Here is a 23,855-nt window from a genome sequence, read left to right on the forward strand (position 1 = left end):
ATTCATCATCAGACACTGAAAACGATTCTGCGACTTTGCTCAGTGATGTGCGAACTTGGCGCTATATTTCACATTTCAGTGTTTTTGGTTTGATTATATTATTGAATTACATTTATTATTATATTATTATTTTTTATGATTATTTATTAAATTATAATTTATGATTTCGTTTTTTCAAATTTTATTCTAGACTGTTTACTAGACTCTTGTTCGGACAGATTTCAGTGAGTTATTCCTAAATTACAGGCCTACAATAAAAAAACTACGTATTTCCATGAAAAAAAATGTACCGCTTTCAGCACCAAAAATCTGAAATAATCATACCGCTAGGGAGGTTAACAATTAATTGCACGGAAGAGCGACAGGCGTTTTTCACGTGTTCACAGAACGCTCAGGCGATCGGGGAGCCGTAAAGTCTTTGTCCTTCCCACCTCAGATCACACAACTCCATTAAATATTTTAATCATTTTTTTATTAATAAAATTTTTATATCATTGCAGGCCACGGCTTTGTCTCCATGGCAACACTGATCCCACGCATCCCTGCCTCACCAACACAACAGCAGCTGGCAGCGCGCACTAGTGACGTCAACACAGAGCCGCCGTCGCACATCCGTGACGCCAACATGAAAGCGGCACATCCCGGTGGCGGCGGAGTCTCGGGCGAGTGGGGGGGTGAGGCAAAGCCTGAGGGAACCATGGCTACGGGAGGCCCGGTGAGAGCGGGAGATGAGCCCGAGGAGGAAGAAGAGGAGGAGGAAGCCGCCGAAGAGGAGGAGGAAGATTACACGTTCTTGCCGCTGGTGCACGACATTATCAAATGGTGAGGACTCGTCCGCCATAAGCTGGAGCCGTAACTGCGCTTGCGCACGATTGACAGCTCTGTGCAGAGACTATGGAGGGGAAAGGGGGCCCCTGATGTGCAGATGGGGGCCCCTCCAACCAGTACTCTGCTCTGTACTTTCTACTTGTGTGTTCATGTGTGGCTGAGGATTTATTTACTTTGTTTACATTTTTACCCCACGTTGTTATCATTTAGTTACGTTGTTGTCATTTAGTTACGTTGTTGTCATTTAGTTACGTTGTTGTCATTTAGTTACGTTGTTGTCATTTAGTTACATTTATTTTACTTGCACTTCTATAGTTACATGTAGACGATTTGGATACATTTTCCAGCGCAGGCATGTCTGATCTCCAGCCCAGAAAAAGAAGGTGCCGATCACATTGTTGTGCCGCGATCGCACGTGCGTGGTTTTTTTTGTTTTCTTTTACGGCAACCTATCATTAGAATGGGAGGTGAAAGTGCTAATATTGTAACCACTTCCTGCCTACCCCGGCGTCTCTTTAAAAAGTTCTGAACACTGGGGATTGGGAAGGATCGGCGATCCTGCTTGACGTCCAGCGACGTCCTTTTAGGGCCGGTTCACACTCCATGCGTTTCAGTTGCTTTCAGGGGTGGACTGACAACTCATGGGGCCCCCGGGCAATAGGGGATCATGAGGCCCTTGTGTCCTTGCCCAAACTCAAAAAAGCCTATGAAAAAGGTACACGGGGCATCTCTTGGGGCCCCCTACTGACCCCGGGCCCTCGGGTAGTGCCCGAGTTTCCAGATGGTCAGTCCGCCTCTGGTTGCTTTTTTTTTTTTCTGCATCCAAAAGCACAGAAAGTAGGTAATATGGTTGTCAATGTCATGGTTCACATCAGTGCTGCAGTTCCAGGGCGTTCCGGTTGCAGAAAAAAAAAGTAGAACAGGTTGCATTTTTTTCTGCAAAGAACTGTACTGGAATGCGATAAAATGCATCAAAAATGCACCGGAAAGCACATGTCCCTATTTAAATTGAAGAAAGAGAGGGGAGGAAGAAAGGAACTGGAATGCATAAAAAACGCACTGGAACGCATCACAAACGCATGCGAAAACGCATCTGGACTGCGTTTCTATAGTGTGAACCCGCCCTTACAGTGCCTTGAAAGTCTTCATACCCCTTGAAATTTTCCACATTTTTTCATGTTACAACCAAAACCATAAATTTTATTTTTTTTGTGTGTGTGTGTTGTACATGGGGAGGTGTATTATAGATCGCTAGGTGGGGGTGTTCTGTAGATCGGGAGGTTAATGTAGGTCATTACTAGGGGATGTAGATCAGTAGGTGGGGGTGTATTGTAGGTGATATGGGGGAGGTGAACTGTAAGTAGGTACTGGAGGTGTATTATGGGATCTGTATGTAGTTGGGGGAGGTGTATTGTAGGTCAGGGGTTAAGACTAAACCCCTAACTTACAATACACCTCCCTCAGCTACATACAAATCTATATTACACCTCCCCCACTACCTAACCATTTAAAATGAAAATTCTGGTGCTGAAACCGAAAATTCTATTTATTTTTTTTTTTTTTTTTGCACTTCCTTTAAAAAAAAATTGATTCACTTTTATTTTTATCACAAGAAATGCATACATCCCCTGTGATAGAAATGATTAGTGACAGGTCCTCTTTATGGAGAGATATGGGGCCCATAAGAGACCTCACATCTCTCCTCTGCAATGTAAAGCATTGGATCAAAAAAAGCATTGATCTAGTACTTTAAAGAGAAAATAAAAAAATGGCCGGAACGGAAGTGATATCGCTCCGGTCCTCCAAGGGCATAGAGATGAGTGGAGGCCATCTTTCCTTCACTCATCTCTATGCCCAGCGCCGGGATCGATGGTTTCTCAGATAAGACTGAGAACTACCGAGCGGTGACAGCGGGCGGCTTGGTTTTTTCGGCACCTGTATCGGTGCTTTTTTTCATTTCGACCAACGGCCAAAAGTGGTGTTTTCAGCCGAAACACTTCAGCCACTGAAATTTCTGTGCATCCCTACTTGCCACAGATTATCAGTTGGATTTAGGTCTGGACTTTGACAGGGCCATTCTAACACATGGATATGCTTTGATTTAAACCAGTTGTCCCCAAACTTCCGGATGTGGCCCCCTGCTTGCCTTTAACCGGACCTTTTCTTCCACCAATATAAGATCGTATTCCTCCCACAGACATCAGCAATGGGGCACTATTTCTGCCACTGACACCAATGATGGGGCACTATTCCTCCCACTGACACCAATGATGGAGCACTATTCCTCCCACTGATACCAATGATGGGGCACTATTCCTCCCACTGACACCAATGATGGGGCACTATTCCCCCCACTGATACCAATGATGGGGCACTATTCCTCCCACTGACACCAATGATGGGGCACTATTCCTCCCACTGACACCAATGATGGGGCACTATTCCTCCCACTGATACCAATGATGGGACATTATTCCTCCCACTGATACCAATGATGGGGCACTATTCCTCCCACTGACACCAATGATGGGACACTATTCCTCCCACTGACACCAATGATGGGGCACTATTCCTCCCACTGATACCAATGATGGGGCACTATTCCTCCCACTGATACCAATGATGGGACACTATTCCTCCCACTGATACCAATGATGGGACACTATTCCTCCCACTGATACCAATGATGGGACACTATTCCTCCCACTGATAATGATGGGACACTATTCCTCCCACTGACACCAATGATGGGGCACTATTCCTCCCACTGATACCAATGATGGGGCACTATTCCTTCCACTGATACCAATGATGGGGCACTATTCCTCCCACTGATACCAATGATGGGGCACTATTCCTCCCACTGACACCAAACCTGCATTGTTAACTCCCACTGACACCAATGATGGGGCACTATTCCTTCCACTGACATCAATGATGGGGGACTATTCATCCCACTGACACCAATGATGGGGCACTATTCCTCCCACTGATACCAATGATGGGGCACTATTCCTCCCACTGATACCAATGATGGGGCACTATTCCTCCCACTGATACCAATGATGGGGCACTATTCCTCCCACTGATACCAATGTTGGGGCACTATTCCTCCCACTGATACCAATGATGGGGCACTATTCCTCCCACTGATACCAATGTTGGGGCGCTATTCCTCCCACTGATACCAATGATGGGGCACTATTCCTCCCACTGATACCAATGATGGGGCACTATTCCTCCCACTGATACCAATGTTGGGGCACTATTCCTCCCACTGATACCAATGATGGGGCACTATTCCTCCCACTGATACCAATGATGGGGCACTATTCCTCCCACTGATACCAATGTTGGGGCACTATTCCTCCCACTGATACCAATGATGGGGCACTATTCCTCCCACTGATACCAATGATGGGGCACTATTCCTCCCACTGATACCAATGATGGGGCACTATTCCTCCCACTGATACCAATGTTGGGGCACTATTCCTCCCACTGATACCAATGTTGGGGCACTATTCCTCCCACTGATACCAATGATGGGGCACTATTCCTCCCACTGATACCAATGTTGGGGCACTATTCCTCCCACTGACACCAATGATGGGGCACTATTCCTCCCACGTATACCAATGATGGGACACTATTCCTCCCACGTATACCAATGATGGGGCACTATTCCACTGATACCAATGATGGGGCACTATTCCCTCCCACTGACACCAATGATGGGACACTATTCCTCCCACTGACACCAATGATGGGGCACTATTCCTCCCACTGACACCAATGATGGGACACTATTCCTCCCACCGATACCAATGATGAGGCACTATTCCTCCCACTGACACCAATGATGGGGCACTATTCCTCCCACTGATACCAATGATGGGACACTATTCCTCCCACTGACACCAATGATGGGACACTATTCCTCCTCCTAATACCAAACATGCATTGTTAACTCCCACTGACACCAAGACAATTTCTACTTCCAATGGCCACAGTCCAGCCCCCCTAAAATCTGGAGGACAATAAACTGGCCCTTTGTTTAGGAAGTTTGGAGACCCCTGATCTAAACCATTCCATTGTAGCTCTCGCTGTATGTTTCGGGTTGTTGTCCTGCTGGAAGGTGAACCTCCGCCCCAGTCTTTTGCAGACTCTTAACAGAGATTCTTCTAAGATTGCCCTGTATTTGGCTCCATTCATCTCCCCATCAACTCTGACCAGCTTCCCTGTCCCTGCTGAAGAAAAGCATCCCCACCACATGATGCTGCCACCACCATGTTTCACGGTGGGGATGGTGTGTTCAGGGTGATGTGCAGTGTTAGTTTTCCCCCACACAAAGAGTTTTGCTTTTAGGCCAGAAAGTTCCATTTTGGTCTCCTCTGACCAGAGCCCCTTCTTCCACATGTTTGCTGTGTCCCCCACATGGCTTCTCGCAAACTGTAAACAGGACTTCTTATGGCTTTCCTCCAACAATGGCTTCCTTCTTGCCACTCTTCCATAAAGGTCAGATTTGTGGAGTGACGACTAATAGTTGTCCTGTGGACAGATTCCCCCCCCTGGGCTGTGGATCTCTGCAGCTCCTCCAGAGTTCCCATGGACCTCGGCTGCTTCTCTGATGAATGCTTTCCTTGCCCGGCCTGTCAGTTTATGTGGACGGCCATGTCTTGGTAGGTTGGCAGTTGTGCCGTACTCTTTCCATTTTTGGATGATGGATTGAACAGTGCTCCATGAGATGGTCAGAGCTTGGGAGATTTTTCTTTATAACCTAACCTTGCTTTAAACTTCTCCACAACTTTATCCCTGACCTGTCTGGTGTGTTCCTTGGCCTTCATGATGCTGTTTGTTCACTAATGTTCCCTAACAAACCTCTGGGGGCTTCACAGAACAGCTGTATTTATACTGAGATTAACCGCTTCCTGACTTCCCTATAGCAGAAATACTGCTACAGGGCAGCACTGGTGTACAAAATCACATGTGTGTATATATACATGATTTTTCATTTCCAGGGCAGGGGTGTTTGCGAGCCCTACCCACGCCGCCATTCACGGCCTCGGCTGTCAATCACTGGGCCCCGGCTGGTAATTACTCCGATGATCACCGACGGGGAGGAGGACTGTTTTGTTTACTAGCAGTTCTCCTCCCTGTCAGCTCGGGCACACTGCACAACACAGCCATCCACAGCAGTGTGATTACAGTGAAGAAAACACACTCTGCCCCCTAGTAAAACACTCCCTGCACACAGTTAACCCACTGATTGTTCCTCATGTTAACCCCTTCCTGCCCAGTTTAGTACAGTGTCAGTGCTTTTTTTTTTTTTTTTTTTTTTTTAGCACTGATCACTGTATTGGTGTCACTGGGGATGTCGGTGACACCAAGTCAGTTCTCCCCAGTGTCAGAATGTCCGCCGCAGTCCCACTAGAAGTCACTGATTCATTACTAGTAAAAAAAAAAAATCCCAGTATATATACCGCCATTTGTAAACGCTCTAACTTTGACGTAAACCAATTAATTTACAAGTATTGGGATTTTTTTTTAGCAAAGACACGGAGCAGAATACATTTTGGCGTACATTTATGACGAAATTAGACTTTTAAAATTTTTGTACTGGACGTGTTTAATGGCAAAAAGTAAAAAATGTATATTTTTTTTTTCTCACAGTTGTTGGTCCTTTTTTTTTATAGCGCAAAAAATAAAAAAACACGCAGGTGATCAAATACCACCAAAAGAAAGCTCAATTAGTGGGAAAAAAGGACGTACGTTTCATTTGGGTGCAGTGTTGCACAACCGTGCAATTGTCAGTTAAAGTAACGCAGCGCTGTAATGCAAAAAATGGACTGGTCAGGAATGGGGGGTGGTAAATCCTCAGGAAGGCAAGTGGTTCAATTACTCACAGGTGGACTCTATTTACTAATTAGGTGACTTGTGAAGGCAATTGATTCCACTAGATTTTATTTAGGGGTATCAGAGTAGAGGGGGCTGAATACAAATGCACGACACACTTTTCACATATTTATTTGTACAAAAATTTGGAAAACCATTTCTCATTTTCTTTCCATTTCACACTTTGTGTTGGTCTATCACATAAAATCCCAATAAAATACATTTATATTTTTGGTTGTAACATGACAAAATGTGGAAAATGTCAAGGGGTATGAAGACTTTTTAAAGGCACTGTAAATATGAGCCCTCATTCCATCCAGCGCTGTGCCCATCTGCAGCTCCTCTCTCCCCCTGCTGTCAATTAGAGCCATTGACGAGGGAGTAGGGGCGGGGCCGAGTCTAGTTGTCTATGTTTATGGATGCGGGGAGCAAAAATCGTACAAGTGCCCCTCCTAGAAAGCATCTTCCCATAGGGGCGCTCGCTGAGAGGAGAAGCCAGGAGCACCGATGGGGACCCAAGAAGAGGAGTTTCGAGGCTGCCAATTCCTATTCCATGGCCAGGAATAGAGGGAAAATCTTTTCCAATGGGGACACTAATTCTGGTGACAACAAATGATTTCCTCTCACTTCCTGTTTTGCCTATGGGAGAGGCAGTGAATGGAAATCTTCCCAGTGGGACACAGATGGGCAAAAAAAACTGACAGAGGTGATAACCCTTCCTTACGCTATCCGAAATGGGAGAAAAAAGTTTTGTCTTTAGTTTTACTTTAAATGCAGTATTTGTCTTTAGGCTGATTATTATTATTATTTTTTTGATGGTTCAACTGGATGGACTTTTGTCTTTTTTCAGCCAGACTAACTATGCAACTATGATTACATAATACCTTCTATAATGCAATGTCAAACCTATAGCTGAGCAGCTCATAGTCGTGTCCTATTTAGATGGACCTCGGCTGTTGGGCTTGGCCAGTTTCCCACAGATCTGCACAATGTGATGTAATATTATCCTGGTCCAGTTCTGCAGTTTGGATTCTGTGTATCAAATGGATACCAAGAAAAACGGATGAATTCATTTATCGTTCATCGTTAAGTGATGTTTAATTAAAAATAACTTCACCCTGGGCCTCTCGGGGCTTAAATAAACATATAAAAGTTCATTTTGTTATTTTGGCATTAAATGAAACTAGTTTTCCCCACACAGGGCCAAGTTGGCTATTTTTCAGGGTACATTGAGCCTATGAGATCAATAGAATCAAGTGACTTAAAGAGGAAGTTCACCCAAATCTCGTAAAGCCCCAAAAATATTAAAGGAAAACTCCAGGTATGGATATTTTATACATAGATGCATTGGACCAGCTTGGCCAATGTTACTATATATACCATACCTGTCCGATGCCCCTGGAAGCTGGAAATCACTGAAGCAGACACTGCTACCCCATTGATTTCTGCTTGGTTCTGCGTCCTGTACCAGGCAACTGCCCATATCCACTCTGAACAGGTCTCTGACATGCCAGTGGGAAGAATGCTCCTTACATTGGTGATCAGTGGGAAGAATGCTCCTTACATTGGTGATCAGTGGGAAGAATGCTCCTTACATTGGTGATCACTAGGAAGCATGCTCCTTACATTGGTGATCAGTGGGAAGAATGCTCCTTACATTGGTGATCAGTGGGAAGAATGCTCCTTACATTGGTGATCAGTGGGAAGAATGCTCCTTACATTGGTGATCAGTGGGAAGAATGTCCCTTACATTGGTGGTCAGTGGGAAGAATGTCCTTTACATTGGGGGTCAGTGAGAAGAATGCTCCTTACATTGGTGATCAGTGGGAAGAATGCTCCTTACATTGGTGATCAGTGGGAAGAATGCTCCTTACATTGGGGGTCAGTGGGAAGAATGCTCCTTACATTGGTGGCCAGTGGGAAGAATGGACCTTACATTGGTGGTCAGTGGGAAGAATGTCCCTTACATTGGTGGTCAGTGGGAAGAATGTCCCTTACATTGGTGATCAGTGGGAAGAATGCCCCTTACATTGGTGGTCAGTGGGAAGAATGTCCCTTACATTCGTGATCAGTGGGAAGAATGCCCCTTACATTGGTGATCAGTGGGAAGAATGGACCTTACGTTGGAGGTCGGTGGGATGAATGGACCTTACGTTGGTGGTCGGTGGGAAGAATGGACCTTACGTTGGTCGGTGGGAAGAATGGACCTTACGTTGGTAGTCGGTGGGAAGAATGGACCTTACGTTGGTGGTTGGTGGGAAGAATGGACCTTACGTTGGTGGTCGGTGGGAAGAATGGACCTTACGTTGGTGGTCGGTGGGAAGAATGGACCTTACGTTGGTGGTCAGTGGGAAGAATGGACCTTACGTTGGAGGTCAGTGGGGAGAATAGACCTTACGTTGGTGGTCAGTGGGAAGAATGGACCTTACGTTGGAGGTCAGTGGGGAGAATGGACCTTACGTTGGTGGTCAGTGGGAAGAATGGACCTTACGTTGGAGGTCAGTGGGGAGAATGCTCCTTACGTTGGTGGTCAGTGGGGAGAAATGCCCCCTCTCCCAGTGCTTACAGTGGTACTCAAGTTGTTAGGAACCCCTAACAACCTTCAGAGGAATTCTAGTTGAGAACGCATGCTTTAAAGCTGGCCATAGATGGTTTGAATCCCAGCCGGTTCAACAGGGACCCGCCGAGACTCGAACAATCTACAAGCAGGCTGATTGTACCCAATTCAATTGTTGTACGACTTTGGTACAACCAGCCTGCTGGATTTTACTTGCGATTATTCCTAGCGGCAAATCACTGTGTTCTCCTGGCGGGACAACACAATGGCTCCAAGGGTGAGGTTCCCCCATCAACATGGATTTTGATTTTCTTTCCTGTATCTATCGCTGGTTTGTTATGAACTCTAGCCAACCATTGTAGCATACTGGGTGCTGAGTGTTTGCCTCATTTGATAGAATGAGTACTGGGAGGGTGTTTGCTCCACACAAAATGGCTTTCTTGTTGGTGTATGGGTGACAGCTTTCATTATTGTGCTTGCACCCACCTAGCTCAAGAGTATAGATTGTCACAGATGGCTTAAATACAAACACCTCTGCTTTCCCAATTTTATATTAGTATTTACTCTTCCACTTCACAGATTCAATGAGTTAATATTGTTAACCAATGTCTATTGTGCAATTAGTCCCCTCGTCTGGAAGAGCGGTTCCTGGATTGCTGTTTTGGTCTCTTTATTGTCAATATTTTCTGTTCCAGCGATGGGAAAAATATGTAGACTACAGCTAATATACAGCCAGCGGGTCTATCTGGAAGCACCAGGACAATGGACTGGAAGAAGTTGGATGCCAGATTGTCTTTTTTTTTTTTTTTCATGTTTTTGTGTTTTTTGTTTTTTTTTTGGAAAGTCCACAACCATCTGCAACCAGTAATTCCGCTTCAGTAATCTTAATGCAGTTCAATACATGAGTGCAGCTAAAACCTTGGTGAAAAATGGGATTATTGACTTATGTGTCTTATGAGGTTTCTGTAGTATTCTTAAACTTAACATTCCCTAGAAAATAGTCACCATAAGTTGCCAGATGAGCATTTATGACCAGTGCCCTCCTGGCAGCCCTGAGGCCCTCATAGAGAACATATGGGCTATTGGATTGGGAGGCATGCCCAACTCCCCCACCACCCGCCTATATCTCGTGGTGCCTGATTTCTGTCCAGGTATTTTGTCAGCACTTCTAATGGCTCCAGAAGAACATTAATACTTCTTGACATTTTTTGGTGCCTTCTAGGGGGTGGAGGAGGGAGCTTAGTTGAAGACCATTTCTGAGACTTGAATGGGGAATGGTTGAATGGCTGTTTTGGTGACCATTGCCACTAGGATCAAAATGTTTCATTTGTCACCAGCAGCGGTGTATTGAGGTTTTTTGCTGCCCTAGGCAACACAAAAATCAGACCCCCCTCCCCGGCGTAGAGAGCCTTACACCAACCAACACCAGAGCCCCCCCCCTCCCTCCCGTGTAGAGCCTGGCAGTGACCAACAGCCCTGTCCTATCATCCCCCCCCTCCCCGGTGACAGAGAGAAAGACATTCATCTTTACAGTTCTGGACATCCCCAGGAACGACAGTTGGGCACCGCCGAATACACCATCAAGCAGCCTGCAGCCTCTCTCAGATCCCACCTGGTGCCCATGCTGCATATGTCCCTTCTTCTAGAGGGCAGTGCTGCCCTAGGCAAATGCCTTGTTTGCCTTGTGGTAAATACACCCCTGATCACCAGAACAAGAAATCTTCGAATGAGTGACAGTTGTCTAAGGGGTAAGGGCTTGATCACACTAACTTTGGTATCTGAAAGGCAATCTGCATTCAGATTGCTCTTCAGAGAACATTTGACAGGTGGTAAGAAGGCACCTGCTGTAATCCATTGACCCCTAGCGCAGAAAACACTTGCAGAGAGACCCCATCCACTTGAATAGGTTGGGTTTGGCAGGTGCCAAGCCCCCAGGTGCAACTGGGTATAATTCCTATCGTGGCATGTATACACCCCCAGCCACTGCCTCTGCAGCTAAAAGGTTAGTGATTGGGGGCTGTAAAACGGTGGCTCAACTGCTGGGTTTTAGACGTCTGCAACTGCTAGTGTTAACGAGCTATAAGAGGGGTCTTTTTTTTTTTTTTTCCTTTTTTGCTCCAGGCATTCATCAATGAAGATCAGTATTGATGGCGCATGCCCTGTTTGAGCTCTGATATTTATTGAAGCCTTTTTATGATATCTCTTCAGACTCTCTGGCTCCTCACTCCCTGGTATATAGAGGAAACTCGATAAGCGGATTTGGCCGTTTTTATGTGGCATAAGTAGTGTAGTGTGACCTTCTTTCTTCCTTTTTTATTTTTTATTTTATTTTTTCCTACAATGAGTCAGAGCCATCCATAGTACAAGGGCCCTCGTCAGAACTGCCTAATAAGTACCTCTTATTGATTATCGCTTTATGTACACGGGTCCTAATCAATCTCCTGTTCCGGTGCCTAAACAGATTGAAGGAAATTACCAACAATTATTTGATAGAACTGACAAATGAGTGCCAGTTTGTTTTCTTTTTCAAGTGGACCTGTCAGCAGGGCATATTATAAGGAGCATTGATGCATGTTAATCCCTATTGAGTTCCTAAAGCAGCAGTAGTATCACCCAGACTTCTTAGGGCCCATATACACGGGACACTTCTGAACAATGGAAACTGCTGAAAAACGTAGGTTAAAAAACATCTGTTTAGCTGCATTTGCATAATGCGTTTATGCGCGTTTATATGCTTTTGCATTTAGAATCCTTTTTTAAAGATAAGCACAGGAGACCCTCCCAAATGCCCAGAATGCACTGAAATGTGGTAAATGATTAACTATTTCAGACTGTTTCAGAGAAATACAGAGAGTAGAAGCAGATACAGTAGTATGTTGTGACGGGAGTGACTTTTGGGGGTGGGGGGAGCTCTGTATCATCTTCCCAAATTCCCATTATGTTTAAGGCATCCTGTGCCTGTTAAGGAGTACAGGGTGTGTATGTGAATGTCTCAGTCTTGTGTATAGTGTGTGTTCCTTTGTTGTCGGCCACATGGCTGTCCATTGTCTGTTTGCCATGTGCTACCCCCCATTGTGCTGTGTCTTCCTGTCCAGCCAACTATTATGGGATGTACTGTTTGTGTATTGGTGTGGGGGTTGGGTCAATGTCCTTTGCCATGTGTTTCATCTCATTGTTCTGTGTCTTGGTGGGATGGGGAGGGGTGATGATGTATTTCCGGTTCTTGGTTGGTTTCCCCGCCCTCTGTATATGTCCTGTGTTTTGTGTTAAAATAAAAAGAGTTTGCTTCCTGTTTTAAGAAGAGCTGGGTACTGTCTATTTCCTGAGGGATTTTTAGGGTGTGGTCCGTGGATGGTGTTCGGACAGGGGAAGCTGCGGTATAACGGAATATATACCCAAGTGCGGTCGGGTACCGGTTCCGTTACATATGTGTTGAGATAATTTGGTGTGAGTTGCTCGTTAACATTTCTTTTGTTTCCAAGGTTGGAAAGATGTCTGGTGGAGGGAGTCATTAAGGCCACCTGGCAGGCGGTCTTTATGAGGAATTTGAGGTGTGAATGGTCATTAACATATATTTTGTTTCTGAGGGTGGGAGAGGTCTGAGGTGTGAATGGTCATTAACATATATTTTGTTTCCAAGGGTGGGAGAGGTCTGAGGTGTGAATGGTCATTAACATATCTTTTGTTTCCAAGGGTGGGAGAGGTCTGAGATGTGAGTTGCTCATTACAATGTGTGACAAGCTTGGTAGGAACATCCTGTGTTCAGTGTTTTGTCCATCTGAGTACCTTGAAAACACTTTACATGCATTTTTCATGATGAAAAAAGGCTCTGGACAGCATCGGGAACGGGAAGAGTTAAAAAAAAAAAAAAAAAAAAAAATTTCAGACACAAACGCTTATAAACGTGATTTGTCGCGTTTACAAGCGTTTTGCATTTGAAGCGCTGATAAAATCGACTGCTGAACGCAGGTTTTCTGCATTCAAAAAAACAACTGTAAACCCAACTGCCTGTAAAGGACGATGTGTACATGGACACATAGGAAAACATTAGGGAGAGTTCAGGGGCTGCTGAAAAAAACACTGAACTGCTCCTGAACGTCTGTTCATCAGCTGCAGTGTACATGAGCCCTTACAGGCCACAACTGCGGTGAAGGTTGATTGCATAAGATTTATTGGAATTTAAATTGTTTTTTGAAGGTAAATCAAGTTCTGATAAACATCCATCAAGGAAATTTCCTCTGTACAGGACATCCTCTGTATAATGAGTAGTGGGGCCACATTAATTTGCTCATGGTTAGGACACAAAGGTATCATAAGACTGCTACATGTCATTTGTAATGCCAGATAGGTCAACATCTGATATGTCCATTCTGCGGATCAACTTCTTGTGATCTTAGAGCGGGAAGGGCAGCCCTGCAAACCAATCAACTTCCACTTCTTTGTATGATGCTGTCCTTCTAAGACAGTGCTTTCTGATAGGACGAGAGAACAGAGAGATGACCCAATCAGTATTCTGCTGTTCCATCACCACACAACCTCATTTTGTGGTGGGTCCTTGACAGGGGTGGACTGACAACTCATGGGGCCCCCGGGCAATAGGGGATCATGGGGCCACTGTGTCCTTGCCCAAACTCAAAAAAGCCTATGAAAAAGGTATCAGGGACATCTCATGGGGCCCCCTACTGACCCCTGGCCCTCGAGCAGTGCCCGAGTTTCCAAATGGTCAGTCCGCCCCTGGTCCTTGACCAAGCTGGTACTGCTTTGTAGAAAATGTATGTCAGAGATCTGTCTGTTATGGGTTTATAAGTTCTTTTAATGCCCTTAATCATGGCATGTTTGTTACAAAAAGCAGATTTAGCCCCAGTTCATGATATGAATAGCCTGGGAATCGTGCAGAATGCGCAGTGCATTTCTATGCAATTCACATGTGTGCTGTATGGTTTGAACCTATTAATGGGATGAAATGGCACGGCAGCGCACCAAACGTAGTGCATGCACTAAAAACACAAAGTAGGACAAGTGAACTCTAACAGTTTAAAAAAGCTGCTGTAGCACCAAAGGATACCAAACAACCTCCAAAGCATCGAATATAAAATAAGGTGCAGCGCTAAAACTCCAACCACATATGTAAAATTTCAAATATCAACAAACATATATGATTATATTAATATGATTATAAAGTAAATAAAGTGACATTGTGATAAAGTGCGAGGAAAATCATTCCAATTTAAGTGACTCAGAGGTAACGTGAAGCCCGTCACTTTATAGTGACCAATAGTGTTATTATAGTGCTGAAATTCTGTCTGAATACAAAGTGTATGGAAGATCTGAAATCTTCAATCATAAGTGCTTCATCCGGTATTTATGGTGATGTGACCAATAGTATAAAGACTGCGCACTCACCAGATGCGCAATCAATGAGTGCATTTAGAGACAATACTCTCAGTGGATGAACTGGAAGCTCCTTTAAGGATGAATATGGTCTGGTCAGGTATTCCCCTCACTGCTCACTCACAGTCAATATGGCTCTATCACTTCTTTCCTGTAGCTTGGCGCGGTGTGGAGCTGTGGAGTTGCTGTGTCTGCCGGTCCGGTGTCGCTGTCCGCCAGGCCCTCCGCTGCTCTCCGCTTCCTCCCCTGCCAACCTGTCTCTGCCCACCGGAAGTCACTTAAATTTGAATGATTTTCTTGGCACTTTGTCACAATGTCACTTTATTTACTTTATAATCATATTAACCACCTCCCGCCCGCCATATAGTCCAATGACGGGCACAAGGTGGTTCTCTCATTCTGGGAGGACGTCATATGACGTCCTCCCATTCTCAGCACGCAGCGCGGCTCAGGGAGCGTGCATGTCCCTCGAACACAGTGGATCACCGATCTACGGAAAGAGCCGAAGATGTCGGCTTGGTCATGTGATCAGCTGTGTCCAATCACAGCTGATCATATGTAAACAGGGAAATGCTGGTTATCGGCATTTCTCTCCTCATGAGCTGTCACTCTGACAGAGGAGAGCCGGTAAAAGGCATTCAGCAGAGGGGACATGTACACTGATCATCAGGGCACTGATGATCAGTGTGCCCTGATGATCAGTGTAGCCCCAGCAGTGCCACCTGTCAGTGTCCATCAGTGCCAGCTGTCAGTGCTGAACAGTGCCATGTGCCAGTGCCACATCAATGCCGCATATCAGTGCCTACCAGTGCACATCGATGCCACATATCAGTGCCTACCAGTGCACATCGATGCCACATATCAGTGCCTACCAGTGCACATCGATGCCACATATCAGTGCCTACCAGTGCACATCGATGCCACATATCAGTGTCCATCTGAGTTGCCTTCCAGTGTCTCCCATCAATGCCCATCAGTGCTGCCAATCAGTGCCACTTGTCAGTGCCATATATCAGTGCCAGTCATTGCCGCCTATCAGCGCTATCCGTGCCATCAGTGATGCCTGTCAATGCCCATCAGTGCCACCTACCAGTGCCTCCTCAGTGTCCATCAGTGCAGCCTATCATTGCCAATCAGTGCAGCCTTACTAGCACACATCAGTGAAGGAGAAAAATCACTTATTTAGAAAATTTTATAACAAAAACTAAGAAAAAACTTTTTTTTTTTCAAAATTTTCAGCGGATTTTGGTTTAAGAAAAAATAAAACACCCAGAGGTGATTAAATACCACCAAAAGAAAGCTCTATCTCACAAAAAAATGATAAAAATGTCATATGGGTACAGTGTTGCATGACTGTGCAATTGTCATTCAAAGTGTGACAGCGCTGAGAGCTGGAAATTGGCCTGGACAGGAAGGGGGCGACAGTGCCCTGTAGACGAGGGGTTAATAGAATCATGTTTGTAGATGGTGCATGCACTACTTTTGGAAACGTAATCGCAACTGCAGTGTGTTTTGAACACGGTGTGGGAAATGTGTACGGATCATGGCTTTCCCGCAATGCGTTCTAATTTGAACCTAGCCTTGAGGCTCATAGACACTTTTTGTGTTTTACGTTTTTTATTTTTATGAGTTTTTGTGTAAAAAGTTGTCCGTAGGCATGTTGAGTGCTAACTTTAGCATCCGTACAGCCTACATGGACCCACTTGGCTACCACTGCTAAGGGTGAACATAAATATTAACAACGTGAATCCAGAGGTGCTGCTGGTTGTACCCCATTTATTTTTAGATCGCCCCTTTAATGCGGTTTCACTGCAACAGCGGCGAATGTGCCAGATGACCTCAACTGATTCTGAATAGCGGAATGCCGAGGTCGTTCTGTGCCTGTGTCGCCGCGTGGGGGATTCATTTAGGAGGAGATGTAAACGGCTTCAACTATCACCTCTACGCTGTTGACACGCAAATTTACCTCTCCACCCCTCTCCTCACCCCTTCACTCTCCGCCCGTATCACCCACATACTGAACGACATATCAGACTGGATGTCGCTCCATTTCCTCAAATTGAACCTTTCCAAAACTGAGCTCCTGATTTTCCCGCCAGCCCGTGCCCCCCCTCCCCCCCCACCCTCTCCATCATGACCAACAACGCCACCATCAGTCCCACCCCACAAGCCAAAGTCCTAGGTGTCACTCTAGACTCAAACCTTTCCTTCCAACCCCATGTCCAATCGTTGGCAAACTCATGCAGGCTCCACCTCCGCAACATCTCCAAAATACGTTCGTTCCTAACCCCAGACACTACTAAACTACTCGATCACTCCCTTATTATCTCACGTCTGGACTACTGCAACTCCCTCACCGGCCGACCTCATCACAGACTATCCCCGCTTCAGTCTATCCTGAACTCAGTGGCTAGACTCATCCACCATACCAACCACTCCGTATCCGCCACCCCCCTCTGTCATTCCCTCCACTGGCTCCACCCCCCTCTGTCATTCCCTCCACTGGCTCCACCCCCCTCTGTCATTCCCTCCACTGGCTCCACCCCCTCTGTCATTCCCTCCACTGGCTCCACCCCCTCTGTCATTCCCTCCACTGGCTCCACCCCCCTCTGTCATTCCTTCCACTGGCTCCCGATTGCCCAACGCATTAAATTCAAACTACTAACACAGACATACAAAGCCATCCATAACACTGCCCCAAACTACCTCACCGACCTGATACCCAAATGCCACCCAACCCGTAATCTTTGCTCCTCACAAGACCTCCTACTTTCTAGCTCCCTGGTCTCCACCTCCCACGCCCGACTGCAGGACTTCTCTAGGACTTTCCCCATTCTCTGGAACTCACTACCTCAATCCATCAGACTGTCACCTACCCCCCTCTCCTTTAGGCGCACTCTGAAAACCCATCTCTTCAGGGAAGCCTACCCCAACCTCACCTAACAGCCGATCTCCTCCTACCACTCCATCCCCCACAGCCACTTCCTCCTGTACCACTTTCCCCTCCCTCCTAGATTGTAAGCTCCAAAGAGCAGGGCCCTGGAACCCCTCGTGTATTGTATTGTTACTGTACTGTCTCATGTACTGTCCCCCACTATAATGTACAGCGCTGAGCAAACCTTCTGGCGCTATATAAATACTGTATAATATGAATAATGAACGATCACATAGCTACAGCAAGGCAACGATTCGGAGTCTCTTAGGACCCCTTCATCAGACATGTGACGGGGGCACCCCTGACTGTACATTGTTGATATTTGCGGCCATTAGGGTCCATGTATGCTCAAGTATGTCAATGTTAACACAAATGTTTACATAACATAAAACAGTCAATATGCAAATTTGTGAACAGATCCTGGTTTGGGCTGACTCCACTAAATGTCGCAGAGCAATACAGAGCAGTGTGCACAGGCTCATAGCGTACAATACTGCGGTATTTAGATCTCCAAGAATTACAGATGTATACGCCCTTGTGCATAAGCCCGTAAAGTGTTATTTCACCTTTTCAGATATGAGAACGAACACTGTACTCCCTCAACATCCAATCTTCGTTTTTTTTTTTTCCAGAAAAAAATTAGCACTTTTAAGGGCTTGTGCACCATCTATGTTGACAGCTCTGTACCCACATAAGTAGGTACAGCAGGAAGGGGGGAGTGAGGAGGGTATATGGTGTCTGCTAGTTAACCTTTTTTTTTTTGTTTTTGTTTGTTTTTTTTTATTTTGTAAAGATGAACTGACACGTTAAAGCGGGGGTCTTCAAACTTTCTAAACAAAGGGGCAGTTTACTGTCCTTCGAGCTTTAGTGGGGCCAGACTGTGGCCAGTGGGAGTAGAAAATGTCCTGGTATTAGTGAGTGGAATAATGCCCTATCATTGGTATCAGTGGGAGGAATAGTGCCCCATCATTGGTATCAGTGGGAGGAATAGTGCCCCATCATTGGTATCAGTGGGAGGAATAGTGCCCCATCATTGGTATCAGTGGGAGGAATGGTGCCCCATCATTGGTGTCAGTGGGAGGAATAGTGCCCTATCATTGGTATCAGTGGGAGGAATAATGCCCCATCATTGGTATCAGTGGGAGGAATAGCGCCCCATCATTGGTATCAGTGGGAGGAATAGTGCCCCATCATTGGTATCAGTGGGAGGAATAGTGCCCCATCATTGGTATCAGTGGGAGGAATAGTGCCCCATCATTGGTGTCAGTGGGAGGAATAGTGCCCTATCATTGGTATCAGTGGGAGGAATAGTGCCCCATCATTGGTATCAGTGGGAGGAATAGTGCCCCATCATTGGTATCAGTGGGAGGAATAGTGCCCCATCATTGGTGTCAGTGGGAGGAATAGTGTCCCATCATTGGTATCAGTGGGAGGAATAGTGCCCCATCATTGGTGTCAGTGGGAGGAATAGTGCCCCATCATTGGTGTCAGTGGGGGGAATAGTGCCCCATCATAGGAGTCAGTGGGAGGAATATTGGCCCATTATTGGTATCAGTGGGAGGAATAGTGCCCCATCATTGGTATCAGTGGGAGGAATAGTGCCCCATCATTGGTGTCAGTGGGAGGAATAGTGCCCCATCATTGGTATCAGTGGGAGGAATAGTGCCCCATCATTGGTATCAGTGGGAGGAATAGTGCTCCATCATTGGTATCAGTGGGAGGAATAGTGCCCCATCATTGGTGTCAGTGGGAGGAATAGTGCCCTATCATTGGTATCAGTGGGAGGAATAGTGCCCCTTCATTGGTGTCAGTGGGAGGAATAGTGCCCCTTCATTGGTGTCAGTGGGAGGAATAGTGCCCCATCATTGGTATCAGTGGGAGGAATAGTGCCCCATCATTGGTATCAGTGGGAGGAATAGTGCCCCATCATTGGTATCAGTGGGAGGAATAGTGCCCTATCATTGGTATCAGTGGGAGGAATAGTGCCCCTTCATTGGTGTCAGTGGGAGGAATAGTGCCCTATCATTGGTATCAGTGGGAGGAATAGCGCCCCTTCATTGGTGTCAGTGGGAGGAATAGTGCCCCATCATTGGTATCAGTGGGAGGAATAGTGCCCCATCATTGGTATCAGTGGGAGGAATAGTGCCCCATCATTGGTGTCAGTGGGAGGAATAGCGCCCCATCATTGGTATCAGTGGGAGGAATAGTGCCCCATCATTGGTATCAGTGGGAGGAATAGTGCCCTATCATTGGTATCAGTGGGGGGAATAGTGCCCCATCATTGGTATCAGTGGAAGGAATAGTGCCCCATCATTGGTATCAGTGGGAGGAATAGTGCCCCATCATTGGTGTCAGTGGGAGGAATAGTGCCCTATCATTGGTATCAGTGGGAGGAATAGTGCTCCATCATTGGTATCAGTGGGAGGAATAGTGCTCCATCATTGGTATCAGTGGGAGGAATAGTGCCCCATCATTGGTGTCAGTGGGAGGAATAGTGCCCTATCATTGGTATCAGTGGGAGGAATAGTGCCCCTTCATTGGTGTCAGTGGGAGGAATAGTGCCCCATCATTGGTATCAGTGGGAGGAATAGTGCCCCATCATTGGTATCAGTGGGAGGAATAGTGCCCCATCATTGGTGTCAGTGGGAGGAATAGTGCCCCATCATTGGTATCAGTGGGAGGAATAGTGCCCCATCATTGGTATCAGTGGGAGGAATAGTGCCCTATCATTGGTATCAGTGGGGGGAATAGTGCCCCATCATTGGTATCAGTGGAAGGAATAGTGCCCCATCATTGGTATCAGTGGGAGGAATAGTGCCCCATCATTGGTGTCAGTGGGAGGAATAGTGCCCTATCATTGGTATCAGTGGGAGGAATAGTGCCCTATCATTGGTATCAGTGGGAGGAATAGTGCCCCATCATTGGTATCAGTGGGAGGAATAGTGCTCCATCATTGGTATCAGTGGGAGGAATAGTGCCCCATCATTGGTGTCAGTGGGAGGAATAGTGCCCTATCATTGGTATCAGTGGGAGGAATAGTGCCCCTTCATTGGTGTCAGTGGGAGGAATAGTGCCCCATCATTGGTATCAGTGGGAGGAATAGTGCCCCATCATTGGTATCAGTGGGAGGAATAGTGCCCCATCATTGGTATCAGTGGGAGGAATAGTGCCCCATCATTGGTATCAGTGAGAGGAATAGTGCCCTATCATTGGTATCAGTGGGAGGAATAGTGCCCCTTCATTGGTGTCAGTGGGAGGAATAGTGCCCTATCATTGGTATCAGTGGGAGGAATAGCGCCCCTTCATTGGTGTCAGTGGGAGGAATAGTGCCCCATCATTGGTATCAGTGGGAGGAATAGTGCCCCATCATTGGTATCAGTGGGAGGAATAGTGCCCCATCATTGGTGTCAGTGGGAGGAATAGCGCCCCATCATTGGTATCAGTGGGAGGAATAGTGCCCCATCATTGGTATCAGTGGGAGGAATAGTGCCCTATCATTGGTATCAGTGGGGGGAATAGTGCCCCATCATTGGTATCAGTGGAAGGAATAGTGCCCCATCATTGGTATCAGTGGGAGGAATAGTGCCCCATCATTGGTGTCAGTGGGAGGAATAGTGCCCTATCATTGGTATCAGTGGGAGGAATAGTGCCCCATCATTGGTGTCAGTGGGAGGAATAGTGCCCCATCATTGGTATCAGTGGGAGGAATAGTGGCCCATCATTGGTATCAGTGGGAGGAATAGTGGCCCATCATTGGTATCAGTGGGAGGAATAGTGGCCCATCATTGGTGTCCGTGGGAGGAATAGTGCCCCATCATTGGTGTCAGTGGGAGGAATAGTGCCCCATCATTGGTGTCAGTGGGAGGAATAGTGCCCCATCATTGGTATCAGTGGGAGGAATAGTGCCCCATCATTGGTGTCAGTGGGAGGAATAGTGCCCCATCATTGGTATCAGTGGGAGGAATAGTGGCCCATCATTGGTATCAGTGGGAGGAATAGTGGCCCATCATTGGTGTCCGTGGGAGGAATAGTGGCCCATCATTGGTGTCAGTGGGAGGAATAGTGCCCTATCATTGGTATCAGTGGGAGGAATAGTGCCCCATCATTGGTGTCAGTGGGAGGAATAGTGCCCCATCATTGGTGTCAGTGGGAGGAATAGTGCCCCATCATTGGTGTCAGTGGGAGGAATAGTGCCCCATCATTGGTGTCAGTGGGAGGAATAGTGCCCCATCATTGGTATCAGTGGGAGGAATAGTGCCCCATCATTGGTGTCAGTGGGAGGAATAGTGCCCCATCATTGGTATCAGTGGGAGGAATAGTGCCTCATCATTGGTATCAGTGGGAGGAATAGTGCCCCATCATTGGTGTCAGTGGGAGGAATAGTGCCTCATCATTGGTGTCAGTGGGAGGAATAGTGCCCCATCATTGGTGTCAGTGGGAGGAATAGTGCCCCATCATTGGTATCAGTGGGAGGAATAGTGTCCCATCATTGGTATCAGTGGGAGGAATAGTGCCCCATCATTGGTATCAGTGGGAGGAATAGTGCCCCATCATTGGTATCAGTGGGAGGAATAGTGCCCCATCATTGGTATCAGTGGGAGGAATAGTGCCCCATCATTGGTGTCAGTGGGAGGAATAGTGCCCCATCATTGGTATCAGTGGGAGGAATAGCGCCCCATCATTGGTATCAGTGGGAGGAATAGCGCCCCATCATTGGTATCAGTGGGAGGAATAGCGCCCCATCATTGGTGTCAGTGGGAGGAATAGCGCCCCATCATTGGTATCAGTGGGAGGAATAGTGCCCCATCATTGGTGTCAGTGGGAGGAATAGTGCCCCATCATTGATGTCAGTGGGAGGAATAGTGGCCCATCATTGGTGTCAGTGGGAGGAATAGTGCCCCATCATTGGTGTCAGTGGGAGGAATAGTGCCCCATCATTGGTATCAGTGGGAGGAATAGTGCCCCATCATTGGTGTCAGTGGGAGAAATAGTGCCCCATCATTGGTATCAGTGGGAGGAATAGTGGCCCATCATTGGTATCAGTGGGAGGAATAGTGCCCCATCATTGGTGTCCGTGGGAGGAATAGTGGCCCATCATTGGTGTCAGTGGGAGGAATAGTGTCCCATCATTGGTGTCAGTGGGAGGAATAGTGCCCCATCATTGGTGTCAGTGGGAGGAATAGTGCCCCATCATTGGTATCAGTGGGAGGAATAGTGCCTCATCATTGGTATCAGTGGGAGGAATAGTGCCCCATCATTGGTGTCAGTGGGAGGAATAGTGCCCCATCATTGGTGTCAGTGGGAGGAATAGTGCCCCATCATTGGTGTCAGTGGGAGGAATAGTGTCCCATCGTTGGTGTCAGTGGGAGGAATAGTGCCCCATCATTGGTATCAGTGGGAGGAATAGTGCCCCATCATTGGTATCAGTGGGAGGAATAGTGCCCCATCATTGGTATCAGTGGGAGGAATAGTGCCCCATCATTGGTGTCAGTGGGAGGAATAGTGTCCCATCGTTGGTGTCAGTGGGAGGAATAGTGCCCCATCATTGGTATCAGTGGGAGGAATAGTGCCCCATCGTTGGTGTCAGTGAGAGGAATAGTGCCCCATCATTGGTATCAGTGGGAGGAATAGTGTCCCATCATTGGTATCAGTGGGAGGAATAGTGCCCCAGCATTGGTGTCAGTGGGTGGAATAGTGCCCCAGCTCACCTTTCACAAAAAAAATAAATGCACATCTTTTGGTAGGTAAAAAAATGTGCCTTTTATTATGCTTTTCCATCTCAGTCTGTAAGTCATGGCACCAGTGATCAGCAGATTGCGGGTACAATGCCTGACCTCTGTCTGGACAGCTGCTGCTGTCTGATTGGCTGCATCGGACAACAACCCCGTCTTGGTATGAACCAGCGTTTCCAGAGGGTCACCAGTCCTCTATCCGGTCTTCTCCAGGCAGCTCTGTAGTATCTCGGCACATTGGCACGTTGTTAGTGGCACTCAGACAGGTGACTGAAATGATATTAATAAGGCAGATAATAAATATGAAGATGTTTGGAGAACGCTCCCGTGCGTGGGCCTCCAGAAGAATGCATATGAAAGACGGTCCCCTCCATCTGGCCAGAGATGTGTATCTAAATCTCATGTTCAGCCAGCGCAGGATAACGTCTTCACTTCAAAAACAACAGCATTTCCACGATCCGAGGCGGAATCCCACTAATCTATGGAGACCTTTTCCCGGTACGGGATCAGCGCTCGC

General features: G+C 46.7%; 1 protein-coding gene across 1 annotated transcript in view; it reads left to right on the forward strand.

The window, feature by feature from the left end:
- Nucleotides 1-595: 595 nt before the first annotated feature.
- The window catches only part of MED9 (mediator complex subunit 9), a 31,737-nt gene continuing 8,477 nt past the window's right edge, over nucleotides 596-23,855 (forward strand). The window contains exon 1 of the mRNA XM_089656725.1: nucleotides 596-822. Within this exon, the coding sequence (XP_089512851.1) occupies nucleotides 626-822 (197 nt within the window). The 5' untranslated portion in view covers nucleotides 596-625. The remainder of the gene's footprint in view (nucleotides 823-23,855) is intronic.

Source organism: Staurois parvus, unplaced genomic scaffold, assembly GCF_062004578.1.
Source record: "Staurois parvus isolate SC_StPar_1 unplaced genomic scaffold, SC_StPar_1.0 ptg000931l, whole genome shotgun sequence".
NCBI lineage: Eukaryota > Metazoa > Chordata > Amphibia > Anura > Ranidae > Staurois > Staurois parvus.